The sequence below is a fragment of the Dama dama genome, chromosome 14 (genome assembly GCF_033118175.1).
Source record: "Dama dama isolate Ldn47 chromosome 14, ASM3311817v1, whole genome shotgun sequence".
NCBI classification, from domain to species: Eukaryota; Metazoa; Chordata; class Mammalia; order Artiodactyla; family Cervidae; genus Dama; species Dama dama.
Window position 1 is genome coordinate 3,547,506 of NC_083694.1, and position 26,496 is coordinate 3,574,001.

General features: G+C 43.6%; 1 protein-coding gene across 5 annotated transcripts in view; it reads left to right on the top strand.

Moving 5' to 3' along the window:
- The window catches only part of SRGAP2 (SLIT-ROBO Rho GTPase activating protein 2), a 249,214-nt gene that overhangs the window by 98,087 nt on the left and 124,631 nt on the right, over window positions 1–26,496 (top strand). For all 5 annotated transcript variants that reach the window (XM_061159935.1, XM_061159937.1, XM_061159936.1 and 2 more), the window contains exon 3: window positions 2,835–3,027. In XM_061159935.1, the coding sequence (XP_061015918.1) occupies window positions 2,835–3,027 (193 nt within the window). The remainder of the gene's footprint in view (window positions 1–2,834; window positions 3,028–26,496) is intronic.

Genomic DNA, 26,496 nt, shown 5'->3' on the forward strand with positions numbered 1-26,496 from the left:
CTAGGAAGTAGGAAGGAAGCCAGTCTGGTTGTGGACTAGTCAAAACATGGGCTAGATAGTGAATCACTGGGCTACTCCAAACTTGACTCTGGGGGCCTGAGTCACCACTGCAGCTGGAAGGTAGAGAAGTGAACATTCTAGGTTTTGGAGCTAGAGAAACTGTGATGTTCCCCCCGAAAATGCTGCGGAGACTTCAGACTCTTGTTGGTTTCTCATGTTTCCCATCCCCACTGTCAACCTCTTTGACAAGTCAAGGCAAACCTTAATTTGGCTTCAGTGCCATTTGTCCCTAATTGTATGGCCCTCTGGTAAATTACTTAACAAATCATACTTCAGTTTTCTCATCTTGCGATCAGGATAATTGGAGATATCAATTATGGACTAGTAATAAAGATTAAATAAAATGATGTGAATAGAAGCCCATCAGAGATGTTCAGCAAACACGTGCTTCTTTTCCTGCAGGGGCCCAGAGGGGATATGCCTGAGGGTGGGGTGCACTTTGGGTAATGCTGCCCATTTGTTGAGGCACCTGAGGAAGTCAGGGTGGAATTCCATGCTGGCTGGATGCACGTGGGGGCTTCCTAGATTCATTCACACATCTTAAAGGCCTCCAGTGAAGTGCTTGTTCCTCAGACAGGACAACCCTGGAGCAGTCTACCTCTGGAACTTGATGGGCATCGTGGGAATTTGCTTAGCCTTCTCTTTTCAGCAGAGGTGGGCAGCATCCGTCTTAGCACGCTCCCCTTTCTGCCCCCCTTGTTAGGAACTTTATTGAGGCGATGTTGTAAGGAATTACAGGGGCTCAGGGAGGCTGACAGCCCCCCTGTCTGGCCACATCCTCTTGCACATGTTACTGACTGGGTACCTGGAAAGCCTTTTTACCCTAAGATGCTCTGATTCTCATTATTTAATGGACAAGTTGTGAGCAATATCAGTGAGCATAGTGAATATCCTTTCTGCTCAGTCTGCCCACCCAGCGGCTTCTACTGCCAGCTGCTACTTCTATCTGTTAAAGACAGAAAAGGGACAGAAGCCTCAAGGAATAGTCTCAACAAGAGCTGCTGCCTTTTTTAAGAGACCCAGAAAACCCTGGCAAGAACCAATGCATGACATGCCCTCTGCAGATCTTTCCCCCTCAACATTCTTGTAATCAGACTCCAAAAAAAACACAGAACAAGAGAGCTTTGATGAGTGATGAGGTAGGCAGCTTTTCTGTGCAGCCTTCTGTCTGCTTGAAACAATCCTCCGGTGCTCAATTTCAGTTCAGGTGAGGTTATTGCAGGCCTGTTTGGCATTGGTGGTTGGCACGAGGGAGGCAGAGGGACAAAGAGGGTGAAAACTACAGTCATCACCCATAAAGGACCAGAGACTTGTGATACATCTGATATCTGTAAAAACAAACAAAAATGAAGATGGGGATGGATGGTGGACCTGTAGCTACTCCAAGGCGAAGCCAAATGCACCATTTGCCCATCCCTTATTGCTTCATAAAAAGAGTGGTTGGCAGGCTTTTCAACATCATAGCTTCGTTCCTGGATTTGCCTCTCGTTTATCTACAGCTCAGATGAAAACTCAGATTCTGCATGCCCACCCCCTGCTTTACAGAGCGTGGTCTGAAAGCAGCATTACAACTCCACAATTGGGGAATGAATTTGGAACGTGCAGAAGGAAAGGCATAATAGTGCAGGTGTTCTTTTTCCCTGGGCTTGGAGTCACTGTCACAGCCTAAGCTGTTGGGGCTGAGCAGGCTTGCAGGGTCGGGGGCTGGGGGTACGCTGGGGAGGAAAGGGATGAAAGAAGTGACTCCACTGTGACTCAGACGGGGATGGGGACATAACTTCAGCAAGATGTGCGCTGCAGGCCTTGCAGTCTGACTTTGGCAAGCTGCCTCCTGCGGGTGCCAGGTCTTGTCAGTTACAAATACAGTATTGCATTTGAGGCAGATCTGGTTGAATCTGGAGCTGCCATTGCTGCAGTTTCAGAGAGCGTTTGCTAGCCCTGTATGTGGGTTCTGGCCAGCCAGAAAGCTGCCAAGCTAGAGCTTAACCAGAAATAGTTCTAGCTTTGACACAACGGAGGCTCTGAGCATTGGTGAGGAGGAAGGATCAGAAATATGAGTAATATTTAGTGAAAATACCAACTTCTTAAAGATGGTTATGTTCATTGGTTTTGGAAACTATGGCATCTGACTGATGGTGAATGGTTTGCTTGCCCAGAGATCTAGATACTTGTTTCATTCTTGATTGCCACTATTTATTCTTGGGCAGGGACCTTCCTATCTTCTTTAAAATACCTTGACCCCCCTCCCCTACTTCATGAAGTTATGGAAAAACAGTTTGAAATAATGGGAGAAAGTATGAAAAGTAGGAGTTTGGGCTTTAAAGTCGAGCTGCTTGAGTTTGAATCCTGGCTCTACCACTTAATAGCTTAACTTCTTTAAGAGTTAGTTTTTCCATCTTTAAAATAGGGATGAAAGTAGTCCTGACCTAATAGGGTGCTTGGGAGATAATTCATTCAGCTCTCTGCCAGAAGGAAGCCCACATTCTTACGCTGTGTCTGAAATATAGTAAATTGCTTATTAAATGGTAGCTCTGAATATTATTATGTCTGATAAGCAGTTTTTCTTAACTGATTTAGCAGATTCTTGGTTTCAGTGTTCTTTAAGGGTTTGAAAGGTTGGTGAGTTGGTGGTGGTGCCTCACATCACATTTTAAAAAGTAAAGCCTTTAAGTTCCCCAAAACACAGGGAACACCTAGATGGAAGGGGTGAATGCTGGCATTATGGTTTTTTCCAGAGGTGTCTGTCTGACTGCCTCACCTTGCTTTTGTTGCAGAGATCCGTGCTCAACTCATAGAGCAGATGAAATGCTTGGACCAGCAGTGTGAGCTCCGGGTACAGCTGTTGCAGGACCTCCAGGACTTCTTCCGTAAGAAGGCTGAGATCGAGATGGACTACTCCCGCAACCTGGAGAAGCTGGCAGAGCGCTTCCTGGCCAAGACAAGGAGCACCAAGGACCAGCAGTTCAAGTAGGGATGCCGCGCGGTTACTTCTAGAGACCTTGGGAGTGGGGTGTGTGTGGGAGGGAGGCAGGGTCTGCCGCCTCCATCCCATTGTTATCATGAAGCAGGTGACCTACTGATTTCTAATTGCCTGAGGGTTGAGATCCCTCCAGAACTTCATTTCCAGATCAGTCTTACGTGCAGTTCAGCATTATGGAGCGATCAGAGTAGATCATGAACCATGCTTATAATAACAGCAAACACCTTCCTGTGTGCCGAGCTTAGCTCCAAAGGGCTTAACTCAATCTTCACAACTCCATATGTTAGTTTTTGTTATATCCCCAACATACAGATGAGGAAACTGGGTCATAAAGAGTTCAAGGCCCATGGCCTCTATGTGTGTGGCACACACACACACACTCACACACCTCTAATAAATAAATGGCAAAACTGGAATCCAGACCCAGGCAATCTGGCTCTGTAGAGTCTGTGTTCTTTACCATTTCACTGAACTGTCTTTAACTGGAAGAGATGGATGTAGCCATAAATCTAAGTCGCTGTGCAGACAGTTGCTAAGGTCTCTTCCTTCTACATTTACAGTATTTTATACAACTGGCCCTTTCACTCTGTTCTTCCTACCATTGCCCTAGTTTAGATCATCTTCATCTTTGCCTGACTGATTGCAGTACTTACTGTATCATCTTTAGCAGAGGTTCTCAATCCTGGCTGCACATTAGAATTCCCTGGAGAACTTTTTAAAAATGCTGAAACTGGGCCGCATTCCAGATCAATTAAATCAGAATCTCTGGGAGTAAGACCTGGGTAACAGTGTGGTGTAAAAGCTTCCCAGATGATTCTAACGAACAGCTTCTCCCCATCCCAATCTGCCTGATCCACTGTTACCAGATTTAGTCTTCCTGGAACACCCTGGGGGTCAGGCAGTTTCTCTGTGCAGTGGCTCCCGGAGGTCTGTGTTCTTGATGCTCAAGATGTGGTCCCTCAAGATTGGCACTGCCTAGGGGTTGGAGATTCAGAGTCTTGGGCCCCACCCCCAGACCCACTGTAACTAGAGCCGCAGGTGATTGGTGCGCAGGATTAAGTTTGTGAAGTCCTGTCCTATTCACAAAGGTGTACACTGCTTGGCTTGGTCTTCAAGCCTGTCTGCATCTGGCCGGACTAGCTTTCCAACTTTATTTCCTGTTTCTGCTCTGCTATTCCACAGCCAAACAGAACACTAACTCCACTGGGCCTTTGCGCATCCTGTGATTTGAACTTACGTGTGCGTTTGTTACATCTCCACGTGTCGAAGCCGTACCCATGTTTTAAGACCTCATGCAGATGGGACTTGTTTCTAGAAGCTTTCTGGATTCTCCCAGAAGGAAGAATGTTCTCCCCTTCTAAATTCTTACAGCATTGTTTTTGTTGTTCTTTCATTAGGGCATTCAGAACTATCTGTCTTATATTATCTTCCCTTTGTGGACTTGTATAAGCTTTTCTGATTCATCGTTCAGCCTCCCACAAGGCCTAATGTAATATAGGATCCATGCCTACTAAATATTATTGGATGAATAAATGAATGAGTGAATTTAAGAATTAATGCCACATATATCGTATTTCCCTCTATTTTCTATTTTTGTTTATCGCCCTGACAATTTGGGATACAATTTATTCTTTACAAGCCAGTTCTGAGCAATGAATATGGAGTCTAAGAATAAGGAGAACATATGACACTTTCAATACAAGCCAGAATGAGAATTTCCTCCAGATGTTTTATCTTCAAAATCCCTTATCTTTTCCAAGTCCTGTTCTCTTTATGATAAGCAGTCCTGTGAGAATAAAATGTTATTTTAGTATATGATAAATGAAGATGGAAGGATTGTTTGCTTTAGAAAAATGATTCAAGTTTGGATTTATTCTCTTGATAACTCCTCCTAAGTTTAAAGTAGCCTGATTTTTAGTACTATATTATATTCTTAGCTTAAGGACACATTTACTAGAAATTAAGGTACAGATGTGCTGAACTGCTCTGATTAAGATCACATACAAGAAATAGGGTTTTTTCCTCCAAGGCTGGGAGAATTGATTTCCCTTCTGATAAAGCTGGTACCGGGCTTCATTTTTCCCAAATAATCAGTGAATATTTCTTGAGAGCCAGCTATGCGCTCTGTGTTGTATAGGTATTAGAAGATGTAAAACAGGTTGATTGTATGTATCCATAGGGGGCCATATCTGGTTGGGGAGAAAAGATTTTTAATATAGGAAGCAATTAGAGATAAAGCAATAATGGTCTCATTAAGAGATCATTGGCTATATGTAGGATATAGATGTGATAAGAGGTCAGTGATAAATCATGAGAGACAGATAAAGGATCTGGAATAATCAGGAGCATACTCATGAAACAAGTGGGATTTAGGTTAGTCTTTAGAGGTAGATTTGTGTAGGAGAAAATAGCACGTTCAGGAAAGAAGAGGCAGGTGTGTTCGGTGGTGAGAGGCTAAAGGGCGAGTGAGGGATAGATCCTGGAGCTTCCTTAAAAGGAGGCTTGAATGCATTCACCCAACAAACGTCTGTTGCACATTCCTTGAGCTCCTTCAGAGTAGACGCTGTACCTTGGGATATAACAATGAACAAGTACCGTCCTCCACTTGGCACTTTTAATAGAATAAGGAAACAGGCAGTGAACACATCACACAGTTAGATGAGTGGAGGTAGGTGTTGCGGAACAAAAGGACAAAGGGCTCCAAGCGCTTGTCGAGGGGGCTTTGCCACTGCTTTGCTGTCACTTTATGGCCAGGTTACTTTAATAGCTTCCTGTCGGAAGTTATCCTGAGGAGCCATCTACTTATTCAACAGACCCCTTTGAAATGCCTGCCGGGTACTGTGTTCGGTGCTGATTCCTTTGGAGATTGAGATAAGCTCTGGAATCTTGGCTAACAGGGAAAAGAGACATGTAAACAATATAATGTAAAAAGGGCTTTAACAGAGGTTGTAGGCAAAATTTTATGAGAACACATATTTTCCAAAGCAGTGGAAAATTAAGTTTAGGTAAGTAGACACCAAATAATTTAACAGACAAGCGGGGGAGTTAAGATTTGATGCAGAGCATGGTCGTGAGCCCTCTGGGTTCTTCTGTGGGAAAGGAGACATGAAGAAAAATGGTAGAAGAATGAATGAATTTTTATGGCAGAGAAGGCCAAGATGGAGGTTTGGGGGAATAATCCATGTACAATGTGAGAGCAAGCAAGATTAGAGAAGAAGGAATATATTCAAGTACTTGAGAAACTTAAGAGGACTGGGTGACTGATTGGGTAAAGAACTATAGCCATCAGAGGTGACCCAGTGTCTCTAATACGGTGACCTGGAAGAATTGGTCTTCCACGTTAGGGGAGACCTGTTTTGAATGGTGAGCCTACTCTGAGCATGTCGGGTTTGGGGCAGTAGGAAGCCTGTCTGGTAGAGATGTACTACTGAGGTAAGAGGTTTTGACTAGGAATAGAGAGCAAACTCTGAGATATAAAAGTGATCATGGAAGATATGCAATTATATGAACTCAGGGAAGAGAAAGAGAGGAACACAGAGCTCAACCCGGGACCCAAGTCTTGCTGCTTCTGCTGCGAAGTCACTTCAGTCTGTCCGACTCTGTGCGACCCCATAGACAGCAGCCCACCAGGCTCTGCTGTCCCTGGGATTCTCCAGGCAAGAACACTGGAGTGGGCTGCCATTTCCTTCTCCAATGCATGAAAGTGAAAAGTGAAAGTGAAGTTGCTCAGTCGTGTCCGACTCGTTGAGACCCCATGGACTGCAGCCTACGAGGTTCCTCCATCCATGGGATTTTCCAGGCAAGAGGACTGGAGTGGGGTGCCATTGTCTTCTCTGGGACCCAAGGCTTGGGCACACCCAATTTTAGGGAGTAGTAAATGTTAATTATTAGAAATAAAAGTTACCCAGAGAGGATGCGGGAGAGAAGGAGGAAGGAAATGAAGGAAGGAGAGAGGGTGGTGTTTTTTTAAGCACTTAAAAGGACGGAAAGGATGTAGGTATGTCTAATGAAAGTAGCAGGCTTTCAAGGAGAAAATCTATAAAAGTCAATCCCAGCAATTTCTTATTGATATCTCCCATTATAAGCATTGTGAGGCAAAGATGACTAAAATGAGCCCCAAACCCAAGAACTTTCCATCTATTAGAGTGAAACATGAAATTGCTGATTTTTGCAAGACACAAAAGGTCACAAAGTGGCCAATGTGTGTGGTCTAGCCTAATAGAAGAGGCGATGAGACACACACAGATGCATATGACATAGGCAAGATGGTGAGAAGCTCAGTCAGGGAGTCCAGGCAACATCGTTTCATGCATAATTTACTCCTAAAAATGAGCAGGAGCCTTCCATGGAGAAGAGGGTTTCTATTCCTGTAAGTATACTTGTGAAATCCCGAGTTACACCTCACCTGATGACCCAGAGCCTTTTGTGCTGTGTCTCTCATTGTCTTCTTTTTGCCCCAGTTGAACCCATGGCAACTGCTTGAAGCCATTGAACCTGCTTAAATCTGGGGAGCATTTGAGGAAACTTGGTGGCTGGTGATCTCTAGCCTTTTCTTGTTCGTTCAGGGATGAGACTCTACTTCTCAGGTGGCAGCGCCTGCATTTTTCCACTCTCCACTCATTTCTGCTTTGTAAAATGCAGCCAGGTATTCGGATGTTTGCACGTACAGGCATTGCTGTAGAAAGACAACCTCGCCGCTGAAACTGAGCTCGCTCTTGGCAGGCAGCACCACCAGACTACACTTGAAACATTTGTTAGCAACTGAAAATTGGCATTTTGGGCTCAGGAAAGGCTTTTTAGGTATATCCGTTTTGGTTAAGGTATAAGTTTAGCAGCTTTAATAGACCCAAGTAATAGTATCTTTCACAAGCAGAGCTTGATTTTTCTCTCCTGTCATTATCTGGTCGTTAGCTATCCTGGGCAGTGTTGGGACCCTTATTCCATCCCTAGAGTGTTGCCCTGATTCTTTATGGCCTGAGATGGCTCAGACCATCAAGTCTCCATTCCAGCCAGAAAGAAAAGCAAAAGGGCAAGGGGCAGATACATCCTTACCTTTTAAAGGTGCAGTCTGGAAGTGGCACATACATCTCTTCAGCTCACATAGATGCATGGGTCTACTGAGCTACAAGGAAGGCTGGGAAATGTATTTATTAATCTAAAGAAATTAAGAAAGTAGAATTTCTATTAGTGGAGGGGGAAAATAGTGGGGGACAATTAGCAGCCTCTGCCACGTTGTCTGTGTGTGATTTGCAAGAAGGCAGGCGTATGAAAGACCATTTCACTCATCCACTTTGAAAAGTGTCGTAAATGCACAGACAAGACAGGGCTTCATGGAGGTGAGTTTCAGTGGATGGGAAATGGAAACATAAAAGTGTCAATACAAGTTATTAGTTTTATAAGTTTAATTCAATGGTAACAATACAGAAGTTGTAGAAGTAGAATAAAAAAAAAAATTGGGAAGGAAGCATTTTAGGCAGCAAGAACAGTGTTGATAGAGGCACAGAGCTGGAGAAAACATAGCTGGTCGGTAACTCATCTGTTTTTCGAAAGAACAGAAGTGATAAATGTGATAGGGACATAAGCCTGAATAGTTGATAGGAACCAGATCACAGTGGTCTGTGAATGCCAGGCAGCAAGAGTTTGGGCTTTATTCTATAAGCATGGGGGACCCATTGATAGTTCTGGAGCATATTTATAGAGGGCTGTGCTTTGGAAAGGTAACTATGGTAACAGTGCATAAGATCAGCTGGAGCAGAGAGACTGGAGGGAGACGCATTAGGAAGGGATGGCAGTGAGCCTCAGGTTAGTGTGGGCCTATACTGAAGTCGTGCCCTGGGAACTCGACAAAAAATGGGTCAGACAGGAAGGCAAGAAGCAATTAAAGTCAAAGAAGCTGGGACAGAGGAATGGCTGTGGCTTTCCTGGTCTCTGGAGTGGCAATTGTACTGTATTTTCATTCAGCCGGCGAAGTGTAGCCTCAATTCCGTTGACTCTAGGACTGGTCCCTAGAATAGTTCATTCTCTGCCCAAAGCATCTCAGCGGGCACTCGTCGCCTCCCCCGGAGCTGTAGCAGCTGTTGGCCCAGCAATGCCATGAATTTGTCTCCTTGTGCTGCCAGGAGAACAGCTGCCAGCGGGAGCCCTGGACAGACGCGTCTCAGGGACGTGGAAACTATTCAACTTGGGATGGGGTAGGTTGGCCAGGGCTGAAATTGGTCCACATGGTTTGTCCCACCCTTTTCCAGGCCAGTTTCTCAAGCTGGCTAGATTTCAGCCCCTCATACTGGGTTAGGTTAGGTATTTTGTTACAGTCTTAAGTGACCGCATTTAGGGACCAATGTTGCTGAACTGCTGTTTTCATCTTTTCTTGGACAGCTTCTGACTTGGAAGCCATTGTCCTGTCTCTCTTTGGCTTGATTTCCTCTTCTGCTTTTCTCCTGCTCACCTTTGTCCTCTCTGACACTGTCTCAGTGCAAACACTCATTAAAGCTCACGAAACTGTGACTCCATTGCAGTCTGACCCTGCGGTTCCCCCTCCTCTTCTCTTCCCCCTGCAGATAGAACTATAGTGATTATATTATTCAGCTTTAAGATAAGTAATGTGGCTTCCTTCATCCCTTTGCATTGTAGGAGGACCTTATTAATGTTTAAAAATTCTATCTACCTGATTTAAGAGCAGAGATATTATGTGAGGGTAGAAAATCTTCCTAGGGAAGATGCTCTTGCATTTTCTTTGACTCCTTGAAGATTCTAAATGTATTCCTATTTGTTGCTAAGCCTTTGATTGTCTTTTTAAAGTGGAATCTGTGTTAATATTACCCAGCAGGGCTCTAATTGATAATGCATTTGTTTGTTTGGCTTTTTTTTTTTTTTTCATAGACTTGCTGTAAATTACCCTTCAGTCATAGCTCATTTGGTTTTGATCTCCTACTTTTAATAGCTCAGTTTTTTCTTTTATTTTGAGGTAGGGTTGTGGGTTTGGGTTTTGTGGTTTTTTTTTTTCTATTGAGTTTTAGAGGAATACTCCTATATTGCTATCCCACTGTGTTCCTTACAGAGACCTTATGCTGCTTTATAACCCACTGCCAACATCGTGTCTTTTTTTCCAGCTTTTCCTTCTCTTCAACAACAAATATTTGTTGAACATTTTTAAGGTTATTAGTCTAGCCTCTTAAAGGAGGGAGATTCAAAAAAGTGGAAGCAGTGGTTCTTTCCCACATGACTATACTCTCAGGTCAAGTCAACGGTGCTCCATCGTGTCCAACTCTATGCAACCCCATGAAGTGTAGCCCACCAGGCTCCTCTGTCCATGGGATTTCCCAGGCAGGAATACTGACATGGGTTGCCATTTCCTACTCCAGGGAATCTTTCGGACCCGCATCTCCTGTGTTTCCTGCATTGCAGGTGGATTCTTTACCTGCTGAGTCATTGGGGAAGCTCACTAACTTTATAATCTAATCAGGGACAAATTACGCCTGGATGTAATAACACAGATCTTCAGTGTAGGGCAATATGGGATAAGTACCAAGTGCGTGCTACAGAAGGCATAATGCACAGTTGGTCAGTCAGCAAACTTTTAAGAGGGGAATGGGATTTGAACCAGACCTTGAAAATGGCTCAGATTTTGACAGATGAAGATCAAGGGAGGGGAAAGATGTTGTAGCCAAGAGGAAAGTACAAAGTAGTTTTGGGGAACAATAAGTAGACTGGTTTGGTTGGGGTAATGAGTATATATGGAGGTCCTGGGCTAAAGTAGATAGGACCATATGTTGGTGAACCTTGACTCTTATCTAAGAGATTTGCAGTGGACACTGGAAACCAGTGAAGGTTTGCACAGCACATATCCAAGCTGAGGTGTGAACTGGATTTAAGGATGATTAACCTTAACCTTGATGGTGATGGTTTGCTAAATGACAAGGAAGTTAAGACAGTGAAACCCGTTGTCATGGTAAGTAGTAAGGATCTAAAGTAGGGTGGGATGGTAGGGATGAGAGGAATAGAAATTGATCCTTCAGTCCACTTAGCGAGCATGTATTGTGCTCTTACCATGTACCACATGCATGCCAGGCAGACAGACACTGCCCTCGTCTCTCCTCCTGGGGCTTCCAGTCTGGAGGCAGATGGGAAACACCTGCTGCAGTAAGACTGTAGGAATTGCTGACTGGTGGGATTTGAGCTTCAAGTAATCTTGGCAGTACAAAAGAAAGAGGGCTGTGAAGTTTCTTTTGGACTTGGGTGACTGGTAGATTAATGGTGCCTTTAATATAAATCCCAAAGTTAGGAGAACGAGCTGTTTTTGAAGAGCTGAAATATGCGAAATTTGGTTTTGGGTTGTTAAGTTTAAGACATCGGAAGGATGTTGAAGCTGAAGTTTCTGTATTTGACAGAAAATGAATGGCTTTAGTCAGGGCTAAAGATCTGGACTATCTTCAGAGCTAATGTGTGGGTTGTTAGAGATTTGGGGCGTGTTCATCGGGAGATGATGGTTGAGGCTGTGGAATGTTTGACTTCCAACAGTAAAGGTGTTAGGAGTTTAAAAAGAAACTTGTATTGTCTGTGGTACTCAGATTGCAGACAGTGAAAAAGATATATTTATTTGGTATTCATTCAGTGCACATTTGGGGGACCTAATTATATACAGGCACTGAGCTAGGTACTGGGGATAGGAACAAGACAATATCCTATTCGTGCTAAGGTTAAATGAGCTGTATATTATGGAAATACACGTGGAAAGTAAGTCTGCTTGTTTGGCTAGTTGTGAGTGTGTAACTATTAGAAGGGGTGTGAGGGAGAGGACTTGGTTATCTCAGGAATCTGGTAGACGTTCCACCTGCAGTGCTCCTTTCAGAGGGAGGTTAGATATGCAATTCATTAAAGAGAAATTCTTGTAGCATCCATGTTCTTGGTCTTGGGCCCAGTATTTGAATGTGCACAGTCTCTTCCATTATATCCTGTTACCAGTGGATCTTTCCTCTGGAGCTGAGTTCCAAATTGCCCATAAACCTCCCTGGACAGCACTGGGTTGAAAAAGAGAGTCAGTTGGCCATGGAGAATATTATAGCTGTGATTGCAAATCAGAAGAGTGGAGGGCCAGCAAGTTCCTCTCTGAGTATGGTGTGCTTTTGAGGAGGGAAGTAGGAAAAAGCCTGAAGCTGCCAGAAGGAAGAACCCCTTATTTCCTGGGACCAGTGTGTCACTCATTTGTTTTGGACATATTTGGGAGCTGTTTGTTCCTTCAGGGAAACTTTCCCCAGAGTTAGCATCTGGTGTTGAGCAAGGGTTGGTTTCCTTTTGCCATGGCTCAAGCTGACTTGGTTTAGAAACTAATGGAAGATCTGTTGGTGAGTTTTTCACTAGTCCATTCCATATAGAACCTTCAGTATGGTTGGGTCCTTTTTGGAAGAGTTGGGAGGTCTCCTCACACGTAGATAAAAGACGATGGAAAAAACACAGGCAATTTGGGGGATCAGCAAGACAGAGTAGTGGTTTGTCTTTTGAACAGAGAAAAACTTTGTTGGAAAGCTCTGTGGCAGGCTTTAAGACTTAGCAGAAAAAGCTGAGAGCTTTAATCCAGACAAATTTGGATCTTTCACTTATAGCTGTGTGACCTAGACGAAGTTACTTAACTCCTTTTTGCTTCAGTTTTCTCATCCATGATATGTGGAGAGTAAAGTGTACCTTGAAGAGTTGCTCTAAAGATTAGATACAATATCTATAAAGCACTAGCCAAGTGCCTATAACTTACTTTTTGTTGTTCAGTTAATAAGCCATGCCTGACTCTTTGCACCTCCATGGACTGCAGCATGCCAGGCTTCTCTGTCCTCCGCTGTCTCCTGGAGTTTGCTCAAATTCATGTCCATTGAGTCGGTGATGCTTTCCAACCATCTCATCCTCTGCTGCCCCCTTCTCCTTTTCCCTTCTATCTTTCCCAGCATCAGGGCCTTTTCCAATGAGTAACTTACTAACTGCTCAAAAAATGGTAGCTGACCTAATTGTCATCGCCACAGAAGGAATGTAGCCTGATTGTCAAGATCACAGGTTCTGGAACCAGATTTTCTGGGCTCTGATCTTGGATTTTCTACTCACTAGCTATGTGATTTTACATGAAGGTTGTTAGATGCCTCAGTTTTCTCATCTGCAAATCGTGGATAATAATAATATCTACCTCATGGAGTTGTTATGCTGATGAAATGCACATTAAATTTTAATGCGAAGCCCTTAGGACCGTGTTTGACCCAAAGTAAATGTAAATAGCAGTGACAATTTTTTCTTGTCCAGCTCCTGAGGAGTTGGGACCAAATATAGCTATAGCATAGCTAACAGTAGATCAGATTCACCGTTTACTCCCTAAGCAGAGTTGCACACTCTGAAGCCTAGCCCTAGGTAATAGTATGTCAGTCTCCATCTACTTCAGTGACCCCATGGGCCCTCTCGAATGACAGACTCTTTCTGCTTCTTGATTTTTGTGATAGGACTGCCTTGGGATGAAATATGTAATTAAGTGACTCTGTGTAATTATATGTCCAGTTCTTGTACAAACTCAGCAGTTCTGTGTTTTGTCCTATAAGGTGTCTTGTTCGTTAGATGTCATGAACTGCCTTGAACCAGGTAGTTAACCCTGACTTGTTATTTTTAGATTCAGGCTCACCATCATCAAGAGGAGGAAATTTGTCCTACAACTAGCCTCTGATGTCCTTGCCCTCACAGAGTTAATAGTTAGCACTAATTGCCTAATCATTAAAGGTGTAGTGTTGAGGCCCACAGGTCCCAACTGTGCCCCAGGTGAAGAAAAGAACACAGTCAGTCCTGTTCCGCCTCCTGCAGCAGCCATCATCAGGACTGGCAGGCCAGGGCAGCCCACATCTCAGTCATGAGCCCAGCAAACTGGTTTACGGGGCTGTCTGTCTCAGGAGCCCAAACAGAAGCTTACAAGCGCTGCATAAATGACTTCATATCATTCTTTTAGTGCGGGGAATGGGAGAGGGCAGGCTAGGAGCAAAACATGCCTTTACGCACAGTTGGGAGGCTGCTGGAAGCTGGGGACTTCCTGTGTCTCGTGGGCTCTGCTGTTGAGATGTCAGCAGGACACACCTCTGTCTTTCCGTTTGCCAGGCACAGACCCTGGTGATCTTGGCCCTTAACAACAGTGCTGGGCACAAGGCGCTCTTCGTATGCATTCTCCTGGCTCGTGTAAGCCCTTAACAATTCCACAGTAGACACAGGAAGCAGTGTGCGGCGGGTTCTTTCATTCTCAGAAATTCAGAGCCAATTAAATGAATTGACTTTGATCCAGTCCTCTTTTAAAGGCAAAAGCCATGTCATCTTTATCGGGAGATGGCTGTGTTAAGTGGGAGGGCTTACAAGATAAGAAGAAAAGACAGTCTCTACTGTAAGGACACTCATAATTGAAATGGGGAAAAATAAGACAGGTCGGAAGAGAATAATAAGCACACATGTGCACGCGGGCACACGAGTCTAAAAATAGGAGCCCGTGTAAAGCAGGTTTCAGTCGTCACCGGGAAGGGAGGGAAGGTGGAAGGCTTGGGAGGTCCTCATGCTTGGCTCAGCCAGGGAGAGGTACAGGATAGCAGTTATGTTCTCAATTAGATTTGGTCCCAAGCTAATTGAAGTAAAGACTTTAATATCTAATTTCTGTGCTGCACTGAAGAATCATGCTGTGAAAAGAAACAGTCATATGGGAAGAGCTCAGTGTTAATGAAGGATTTAGGGAGAATGAGAAAAAACTAGGGGTTTGGTTTTTCAGATTTGAAATCCTTTCCACTATCTCCTGCCTTTATACACCTGCACCGATCATTGGATCATTGCCCCTTGGGTTTTAATTCAGGGAAGATCAATGAACACAGCTCTGCTTCTTAGCATATTTTGGGTGCAGCTGGTTAAAGAGCCAGGATTAGAAAATGAATCGAACAAACTAGGATTGTCTTCAGCGGGAGGATGCTGAGCTGTGTTTGCCGATTTCTGCTTAAGCAGTTGGGACAGGGCATCCTTGCATGAAATTCAGACATCCCTCCCTGGCAGCCTCTGTGTTAAAGTAGGGGTTGCAGAACAAGTCTGGCAGCTCTCAGCCTGAACCCTTGTAAACAACAGATGTTCATAACTAAGTTCTGGGGGTGGGGGTGGGGGTTTCTGTTGATTCTTGAAATTCTTTGAATTTACAGGCAGCATCTCGAGGATTTAGCAAAAGGAGGAAGCTGTACAGAATTGATGCCGTGGCGTACAGGTGGAAACGATGCCTCACACGTTTCCTTTGGAAGACAAAGCACAGGCACTGAGTGGACTCTGCATAGAGGGCAAATAAACCCAGGAAGGGGAGCACAATTCAGAGAGGTTCGGCTTCTCAGGTTTACTGACTTTATGCCTTTCTCCCCGCCTCCCTTTTTGTACATGGGCTAGACTGTCAGCCGCCTCCTTGGTTCTGTTTCTCTAGTCCTGGGTAGAAATTTGTGCCCTTCCCTACCACCAAGTGCTGCATACACACACATGCATGCACCCAGGCAGGCGTGCCACACACCGGTCCATTAGCACTTCCTGATGCTTCTAATACGTGGACTAAATGGTGTTGTTAGGGGCTTTGTCTTGGAGGCTCACCTGATTCTTGTACATTCTAAGTGTTGGTTTTGCCAGGTCTCAGTTACGTCGTAACTGGAAGTGAATGAAGATAATGTGGCTTATAAAGAATTCAGTCATGCTTTTTTGTTTTTTAATCCTCAGTCCACTAAACTCCCAGCCCCCAGATGTACATACCAAGTATCCAGACAGACAATGACTGATTAGGAAAGCCACTTTACAACATAGTTTGGGGAAGCCATATGGAAAAAGTAAATATAATACATCTTTTTAGTAGCCATTCTTGATATCAAATTAAAGAGACCTTTTAATCAAATGACAAAAGTGATTTGTCAGATCTCAACCTATTTTTGAGCCATTCTAGCCAGAAAGAATCGGCTTGAAAATCTTGGATAAGATTTTTCACTTATTATTTTGGGGGCTGAGAACTTCCTTATGCTATGCCCACTCCTGGCCCTCATGTGAGTTAGCATAGGAAGTTTTGGTGAACACCAATCTTAGCATGTGGGGTTCACTTATCCTTTCAGCAAACATTTATTCAGCCCTTATTCTAGGGCGGTTCTAGGAATTAAATATGCACAGAATACTAAGCCAATATTTTAGCTTATAGAGGTTACCACTTAATGTGAAATATTTTAAGGTTTATATATATGCATCTATGAATGTGTGTGTTCTGACAAGGTACAGAGTTCAAGATTGAGGAGCCAAATTATTGGGTGACCTTCTTGGTGTCCTGTATTATTGTGATTCAGTTACTTGGCTTCAGTATTGTCAACAGTGACCAACAGTTTCTGGCAGGTGCTGGGGTCACAAAGACGGATAAGACCCAACCTTTACCCGCAGAAGACTGACGGCTTATGAACAAGATAGCACAAAGTAAAATATATTTACTGCCAAAGGAAAGATGGGAGAACTGATTTGCTTTTCATCCAGACTGAGATCTTTAAAATTTTTTGGACATTATTTTAGACTCATAGAAGAGTTTCAAGAATTGGTCAGAGAATTTCTGTATACCATTTCCCAGATTGTACAAAAATATTAACATATTAATATTTGCCTTATATTTCTCTTTCTTTCCACACACAACTCATGTACATACATATTTTGTTTTCCGGAAACACTGAGCATAGGTTATGGACATGATACCTTTTTAATCCTACATACTTCAATGTGTATTTACTAAAAATAAGGTTGTTCTCTGACCTCGTGGTAATATAGTTATCGAAATCACAGTGTACATATTAACACAGTAGCATTGTATAATCTACAGATATTCAGATCTACAATTTGTTTCAAATATTTCCTTTTTGGCAAAAGAAAGTCCCAAGTTTATTCATTTCATTCAACTGTCTTATCTAGTTTCCTTTAATAGTGGAAAGATTTCCAGGTCTGTCTTTGTATTTTATGACATTGACATTTGAGGGGAGCACTCGGTCCAGCTATTTTGTAGAATATTCTCCAATTTGATACTTTTATTAATGTCTAACATTTCTTTATTTGGGTTATGTACTTCGGGCCTGAAAACCATAGAAGGGATATCCTATTGTTTTCAATGTATAGTTCATGATTTGTCCCATTTGAGGACATGTAAATATCGTGTTATTCTTCAGACCTTACACTCACTAGTTTTAGCATCTATTGATGATTCTTGTTTGAACCTGTTATTATGATGGTTACCAAGTGGTAATTTTTCAGTTTCCATCATCCCTTCTACGTTTATCTTATCACTTGAACGCTACTGTAAGGAAGAGGTTTCTCTCCCCGCCATATTTGTTTGGTGCTTTGCTTGCTTGTTTGATTGTATCAATGTGAATTCATGGATTCTGATTTTATTCAGCAGGTTGCAGTCTTTGACGTCCTTATTTTAGTGCTCACATTGTCCCCGATTTGGCTGGTAGAGTCCCTTCAGCCTGGCTCCTGTGTCCTTTTCACATGTCCCCATCATTCTTTGAGTACTTTTTATACTTCCTAGTACAGCAACAGATTCTAGATACATTTTGTATTTTCTTTGCTTCCGCTTTGGAGCCATTTCTTCAAAGAGCCTCGGTTTCTTTTAGTGGGAAATGGTTTTTAGAAACAATGGGTGATAGATGTGCTCTTTGCTACTAGAACATAGTTGTTTATAGTCCCCCTGAGTAGACAGTAGTGAATAGCTATATGTATGCATATACGGATACCCACATGCTTCTATATCTCTGTCTATCTATATTGGAGCCTGTGAGTAAACATCAGTATCTTCAATTTCAATCCAACACTGCATGTTTTATTGTATTTTCTCCCCTTTCCATATTTGTGACTCTGTTACCTGAACACCGAGAGACCTGATACCCATTATCCATATATGTATTTAATTGCTCATTCCTAGAGTGTATACAACATAGGTTCAGAATTGCTAACCCATGCTCTGAAAAAAGCATGACTACTACTAATTAGATTTCAATACTGGCTTGAAGTTCTTTGTTTTTGTCCGTTTTTAGCCTTGGGAACCAAAATAGTGTTCAAAGGGCCACAAGCATACAGTGAGGACCATCCTGTGGACCCACACCCTTTCCCTGCCGTGACGCTGGGAAAGCTCTCCTAGGGACAGGGACCCTTGCCACTTTCTCATTCTCCACGATCACTTAACCAAGAAGCCAGCTTTTGTCTCAGTTCTCGGCTGTGACTGTGAGGACCGTTTACCGGTCGCTCATGTAACGTGCTAATGTCGGGCCTCTGCAGGAGCTTGACCGGGTCCCGCAGAGGCGGAGCTGCGGGGCCCTGCTCCTGGACCCCGGGGCTTGCGGAGGTTTCGGCCCTGCTTGCTGGCTCCCCGTTCTGATGGCCCGCTCGCTTCTCCTCCTTGGCCCTCCTCACTCAGATGCACCGGCTTCTCCAGCGGTTCTTTTGCATCCTTTCTGACCTGGACATTCTCTCCTCTCTGTCTGGGGATGGCTTCCAAACTCCCCTTCCTCTGCCCTGTTTAACCCTCCTCCTCTGTCTCCCACACACTAATTTTATTTTTCTCCTTCCTCCAGACACATGTAACATGGTCAGTGCCGCTGATTCCAGCTGTTCTGAATCTTGCCTGCAGCTTAAGTTCAAAAACAGATGGACCCAAAGCATCCTAGATGCTGTGCCAATATCCACCACATGAAAACAAATTACTGAAAAGCATCAGGGAATCTTAGGTTAGTTTTGAGGTCTGACTCTCTGTCTTCTCAGTGGTCCTCCCTGCCCACTCCCCCATCTCCCCTTGCCCCCTCTCACATTATACCTTCCCACCCTTCCGTCTCTACATATGTGCCTCATTTGGCAAAACCTTAACCCCCACACTCATCCTCTCTACACACAGATAGGTGTGGGATGAGATAGTGTTAACAATCAGTCTGGGTTGTTCCTTTTTTTCTTTTCTTTTTTTTTTTTTTTTTATTAGTTGGAGGCTAATTACTTCACAACATTTCAGTGGGTTTTGTCATACATATATATGAATCAGCCATGGATTTACATGTATTCCCCATCCCGATCCCCGCTCCCACCTCCCTCTCCACCCGATTCCTCTGGGTCTTCCCAGTGCACCAGGCCGGAGCACTTGTCTCATGCATCCCACCTGGGCTGGTGATCTGTTTCACCATAGATAGTATACATGCTGTTCTTTTGAAATATCCCACCCTCACCTTCTCCCACAGAGTTCAAAAGTCTGTTCTGTATTTCTGTGTCTCTTTCTCTGTTTTGCATATAAGGTTATCGTTACCATCTTTCTAAATTCCATATATATGTGTTAGTATGCTGTAATGTTCTTTATCTTTCTGGCTTACTTCACTCTGTATAAGGGGCTCCAGCTTCATCCATCTCATTAGGACTGGTTCAAATGAATTCTTTTTAATGGCTGAGTAATATTCCATGGTGTATATGTACCACAGCTTCCTTATCCATTCATCTGATGGGCATCTAGGTTGCTTCCATGTCCTGGCAATTATAAACAGTGCTGCGATGAACATTGAGGTGCACGTGTCTCTTTCAGATCTGGTTTCCTCAGTGTGTATGCCCAGAAGTGGCATTGCTGGGTCATATGGCAGTTCTATTTCCAGTTTTTTAAGAAATCTCCACACTGTTCTCCATAGCGGCTGTACTAGTTTGCATTCCCACCAACAGTGTAAGAGGGTTCCCTTTTCTCCACACCCTCTCCAGCATTTATTGCTTGTAGACTTTTGGATAGCAGCCATCCTGACTGGCGTGTAATGGTACCTCATTGTGGTTTTGATTTGCATTTCTCTGATAATGAGTGATGTTGAGCATCTTTTCATGTGTTTGTTAGCCATGTGTATGTCTTCTTTGGAGAAATGTCTGTTTAGTTCTTTGGCCCATTTTTTGATTGGGTCATTTATTTTTCTGGAATTGAGCTGCAGGAGTTGCTTGTATATTTTTGAGATTAATCCTTTGTCTGTTTCTTCATTTGCTATTATTTTCTCCCAATCTGAGGGCTGTCTTTTCACCTTACTTATAGTTTCCTTTGTAGTGCAAAAGTGTTCCTTTTTTTCTAACAGGCTGTGCCCTTTTGGAATCTTGCATCAAGGACTAAGGAATTTCTGTCCTCTTAGTCATGTAGAGAAAGTGAGGCTCGGTCTCTGTGTCTTTAAATGTGGGTATTAGTAGGTCAGAGAAATTATTACATCAGGAATAAAGTGTATGTTCCTCTCGTGACTAATCAGTAGGGGTGCACAGAGGTGTCAGTGCCACAGGCTGCCCTGTGTGCCCTTCGGATCGCTGTGACATTGGGCCCAACCTTCGCTTTCAGAAACCTTATGCTTGGAACTTGCCATCAGCTTTCTCCCAGCATTCAGAGAGCATTGTTTAACTTCACCATTTCTAGTCACCCTGAACACAAGAGGAAGGGAATCAATGTGGTGGGGCCACATATCTTACAGTACATTGCAACATTGGCAGTCATTTACAGAGCATCAGGAAAAAGTTGTTGACATAGTCCAGTAATTATTAGGGTCTCCTGTGACCAGAGTACTAGACGCTGTAGTAGTTGTCCCAAGAGAAGTCCTCAGGGGATGGGCTTCTGAAGGTCAGGGACCCTTGACTCATGCAAATTAAGATGTGTGTGTAGATGACACCCTCCCTGCTCCCTCCCTCTAAACTCTCCCTCCCTCCCACTTTTTTCCTCCCTTCTTTGAAGGTGAATACTTGGAAGAAAACCCTCAGATTCTCAAAAGGGTCTGGGGTATGTAGTCACCCCCCAGAATATCTTATACTGTGAGCTGGAATGCATACACAGACATACACACACACACACACACACACACACACACAAATTATATATGCCAGTGTTATAACCAAGAACAGTGTGTTTTTAGGCAGTACCTAGATATCTTTGCTCTATGTGATGTACTCTGATATTTCCTACTTTGTGCTGTGTTATTCTGTCCCACTGTCTTCTGTTTCATTCTCTGAGAAATGCTAACTGGTGACCTACTAATTTGACTTTTTAAACCACACTAATGGGCCGTATCCCACAGTTTGAAAAGCATTGCTTTAAGAGCATTGGTTCTTCACATTTCGGTGTGCATAAAGTTACCTGGTATAGGTATTTAAGGTGCAGGCTTGAGCAGCCCTGCACTTGTAGCGAATCAGAATCTCTGGCGAGAGGGCCACAGGAATCCGGATTTTAAACCAGGCCTACAGGAGCTCCTGATGTAAGATGATTTGGGGTCCTAAACACTCACACTTGGAGAAATTACTCCCTAAGGGACTTGGGAGCTTGGCTGCTCAAGATCACACATTTGCGTGGAGATAGTAGAGCTTGGTGGGTACCCTCTGAATCCAGACTGAGAGTCTCCCCGTTAGTCACCCCAGTGACCCACACTCACTCCTGGGTCTGGCTGCTCTTTGATCTGGCTCTTTCTCCAGGATGTGCTGTGGCCCTTGTGAAGGCAGAGAAGGAGTTAAACGGAGGCCGCAGAATGGGGCTGGAAGGAACTGAAGGGTCATCTTACAGAGTGACTGGGGTGTGGCTCAGCCTCCAGTAGGTGCCCAGAGTCAGTCCCGAATTAGAATGGGGTGGGGTTGGAAACTGCTCTTCCTATTCACTCGCCTTTCGTGTACAACCACATGCGGTGTGTCAACATGCTTTCCGGCGCCGTTAGGCACCGGCAGTTTTGCTCCCTCTGGGTTCACGGACCCTTGGTATTCCTGTTATGTGTTGTCTTAGAATAGCTCTGTGCTCTGGGGCTTGGGCAGCTGAACTCTGTCCATTAACTCTTGCAGCACCAGTGCTTTATAGTTGCTAAGGGCTTCTTAGTTGAAATAGAGCAGCAACCACAGTAAAATAAGAAAGCAATTGCTAGTTAAGAGACCTGGATCCTTGCCCTTGCTCTGCCACTGTGTGTGACCCCAGGCTCCCTGAGACTCAATTTCCTCACTTAGAAAATAAAATGACAAGTTTGGTTAGACTTTAGACCATCTTGAAAGTCCCTTCTACCTCTGAAATTCCACAGTTCTGTGTTTTGTCTTGTTTTTTCTTATTTTTGTACCCTCTGCTACTTCCTTTTACACTTTAGAAGTCGTCCCTTTAAAGCCTCTCCTAGGTCTACTGTCCACGGGAGACTCACTGAGGTTCGGAATTGCCAGAGAACCAGATGAGTTAATAACAACAAAATGTATTCCTATTTAGTGCACAGACAAGGTACGGAATTTATAAAGCAAGTTCATTGCAAACTTGTATAATAAGGCCTGGGAATTTGGGGACATGTTTGTCTTTTCAGACATGACTCTGGCTACTTTGTTTTGTGAATGTAAACACATTGTATGAACTACCATGTAATAATAGTAGTTATAACACCAATAACACATGATGATACTGATTTGTAGGTGTAAAACACTTTAGTGTTTATGATATTTCTTTATGGACATCCCCTCCTCTGACTTGATCTTTCTGATAGCCATGTGAGTTAGGCAGGGAAGGTCTGCTGTCCCCATTTATTTTTTTAAGCAGATGAAGAAATGTTGAGGCCCAGATTGCATCTGTGACATATCCTGGTTTACTTGGTCAGCAAGTGGCAGAATTAAGGCTAGACTGTAGGTCATCAGCATGGTTCAGGGTACTTTCCACAGAGTACCGTCTTGCTGGGATGGGTATCACTGTTTACACAGATGCCTTAAAGACCTGTAGAACTCAGTAACCTACTAATCTGGAAATTGACCAGGGCGTCTCTTACTCCATCCAACCCTTTAAAATTTATCCAGCAAAATATTGGCATGGTTAATAATATGCTGTAATTTAAGTACACAAACCACTGGGCGCACAAACTCAGTCACTCAACAACCCACAAATTCATGCTGCAGTAGTTGATTAGGCAAGATTGGTGGAGGCTGAAGATGTTAACTATTCTTTAAATGAGTTGTCTTACTGTGCTCCACACTTACTGTGGAGTTCTGTGGCTGTGACATCTGTCACTAATCAATGCTGATTAACTAACCACCCATTCTTGGTGATAGACATTCATTGAATATTCCAAACTATCCCTTGTCCTCAAGAGACTTCCTTCCAGTAAAGCAAGATAAATTTCAAAATAACACGTGAGAACTGATGACGACGCAGGCAGCTGATCTGATGACTATTTAGACTTCATTATATGTAGTTCTGTAGTTTCACAGATCCCTGGGTTGGGAAGATCCTTGGAGAAGGAAATGGCAACCCCCTCCAGTATTCTTGCCTGGGAAAGAAATCCCATGGATAGAGGCTCCCAGTGGGCTACAGGCCATGGGTTGCAAAAGAGTCGGACACGACTCAGCAACTAGACAACAATTATAGTTTCACAGGACCAAGTCATATTACTTTATTTCTCCTTTCTCATTGTTACCATGAGCCAAGTAAGGAAACACGTTGTCTCAATAACAGGTATTCTGCAGGGGGAGGTTTGAATCTTAGGGATACCCTTTCTTCCCAAGTGGCTTGTTGGTACTTGATATGTGTAAGGACCATTTGCCAGGCAGGAAGAGTTATTGGCTGCAAATTAAGCTTCTCCACTCCTGCCTGATGCCGGAGAGATGCCTCCTCCCAAGGTAGTGGTTACTGCTCTGAAAATAAGTGTGTGGATTTCTGAGTGACATCATTCCAGTTTGGCACAGACAGGTATTTATTTTTCTACAATGAACTACCAGGAGTGAGCCAGACTGTCTGTCTCAGTCATCTCCCAAGATTTCATTCATTTAAAAAATCTGCTAACACATCTGCGAGTATTTTTTTTCTCTGTACATTTGTCATGTGCTATAATTACTTATGGGGTTTCTGGTGATATCTTGATTAACCAGAGAAGAAAAAACTGAAGATATAATTGTAGCATTGTTCACAGATTATTCTATGGAATATGTGGATCCAACTGTTAATGTAGATAGTTATAAAAAATTTTTAAATGAGAAACATATATGACTTTTTTGTTCTTTGGTTATCAATCATACCTTTGTTATGTCTTTTACTTTTGCTATGATATTTTATTTTAATTAAGTGAATTAATCAACTCAGAACTTTAAATGATTACAGCCTATTTTGAGGAGCTGTCAGGGGGAAATTTTAAAACTTAGGTAAATGTATAGGCCCTTAGTTCTCTGGATCATATTGGTATAGTTTTTCTTCTCCAGCATTTAGATTGTACCCAGAGTGCATTAAGAGGGTTTAGTAATCTCTTTGATTATGCCTCCCTATAGTTCTAAGAATGCTAGTGGCAAGACGTGGGATGTAAATAAAGGGAAGGACCCAGGCCTACAGCAGCCATGAGTGGTCTGGTGGGCAGGTAGATCTTCTAAGTCAGCCAAATCAGGGTTTCACAGTGGGTCAGCCAAGTATCAAGACTGGGGTAAGATGTGAGTTAAAGCTGGTGGACAGTTTAGGAGCAGAAAAGTCATGTCTTGGATCCAGGAGGTCTGCAAACATGGAAGAAGCAGGTCAAAAGTAAGAATTTTGCTCCCTTTAACTCTAATGCTCAGAACTACTGCTACTGCTAAGTCCCTTCTGTCGTGTCTGACTCTTGCGACCCCATCCCTGAGCAGTGCCTGGTATATAGTAGGTGCTCAATCAGTATTTGTTGCATCAATGAATGAAATAAGAAGACTTTAGAGACCAAGGACTCAGAGAAGGAGGCTGGACAATAAGCTGCCAGAAATCTTGGCAAGAAACCAGGGTGGAAAATACTCATATCTTAGGTCAACCACCCTTCAACCAGTTCTCTTCTCGCAGATCCACAGAGCTGTCTTGAGCGAAACTCTAACCTCTCCTTCCCACCATGAACATGGGTGGGGTAGGGGTGATTGAAGGGAAGGCAGAATCTCTCACCTAGCATAAATTGATGGAGACATTTCCATTCAGCATCTATTAATACAATGGCTTGGGTTTGGGAACCACTCCCAGTTCTCTGACCTAACTCAGGGGGACCTTGGTCCTACAGTCATTCAGGAAATAGTCATTAAGATGTCATACACGTGCTAGTCCAGTTCTCAACTTCAAAGCAGATTCCTAAACTCCCAGCTCTCGAATATGCCATTATCCAAAGGGTGTGGCTGGACTCCTTGGAAGTGATCCAAAGCCACAAGAATTCCATTTCCATACAGCTCTTCCCCCACACGTGATTACAGGGGACAGTTTATACTATTTTGAGTAAGGTGGGTACACCACTGCATGAATCCTTTCTAATCATCTGTCTAGGCCACTGAAGACAATTTGTAGTATTAACTTGTCCCTGAAAATTGGAGAGCTCGTTTCTCCGTATGTAGAATATACATTTTCTGCCTTTGGCCCTTTTTTCTTTCTGTCTCTGAACTCTCCTACTCTGATCTCATTGCTGGCAAAGCTGAAGCTGTCGCTGTGATAAGCTCAGGGAAGTGTGCCTGCCCGCCCCCCCCACCCCGTCTGCCCGCCTGCCTATCTTTGAAAGATGCCTCCAGGCTCCCGCTGTACTACTGGGTCACACAGCCAGCAGCAACCGTTATAGGCAGAATCTTTTTCAAGTCAGTTCCCACCTTGGTGATTTTTTCTTCTTCTTCTTTTAACACCTTCCCCAGCAAATCCCATCCATCCTCTGTCTTATCTGGGTCAGCAAGGGTCTGATTTTATGCATGGCACTGTCAAGCCATAAATCCGCTGAGGCTTTGCCTCTCTATCCAGCAGGTTTGCTTCTGTCAGCATCAGCAAAATGCATAATAGAGAAAATAAGCCAGAAAGGCTAATAACACTCATCTGAATAAAATAATCTCTTTGGCTGCCTCAGTTCATTTCATTTTAATCAAGGCACCAGGAAGGAATTTAGGTGTAGAAATCTAGCCTCTCCTTGTCACCAGTTTCCTGTCCAACTATCACTAAATGGTCCCTTTTATTATATATATATATATATACCTTTTTTTTTTTAAATCCTCCTCATAGCTAAGTACTCAATAATCTATATTGGAAGATGTATTTGTTTAACTCATTTGGGTTTTTGTCTAACAGCACATATATGTGTTTTTAAAGGTGAGAAACTGCCTTCTTAGGTGTATCAACATTTGCATCTTATGCAGACTGGCAGGTTTGAAAGGAACGGAGGGAAAGGGGGCCCAGTGGAAGCGCAGACGCTCCCAGGCTTCTGGCAGTCCAGTCTCGCTGAGGCTTCCTTCCTGTCTCCCTCAGCACAGTTCCCTGTGTGGAACGCAGGGCTGCTCCTTCACCTTGCCCCTTGGGGGAAGGACAGTGGAAGATTAAATTCTGCTCTCCCGTTGGTATCTCCCTCACGTCTTCCCAGAGACTTACAGCTGCTTGGTTAATTGCCTGTTGCTGCTGTCTGATCCCAGCCATTATTTGCCGAGTGCGCTTGCAGCAGGCTGCACTCTTGGCCCCAGCCCAGGGCCGGGTGAGGAGC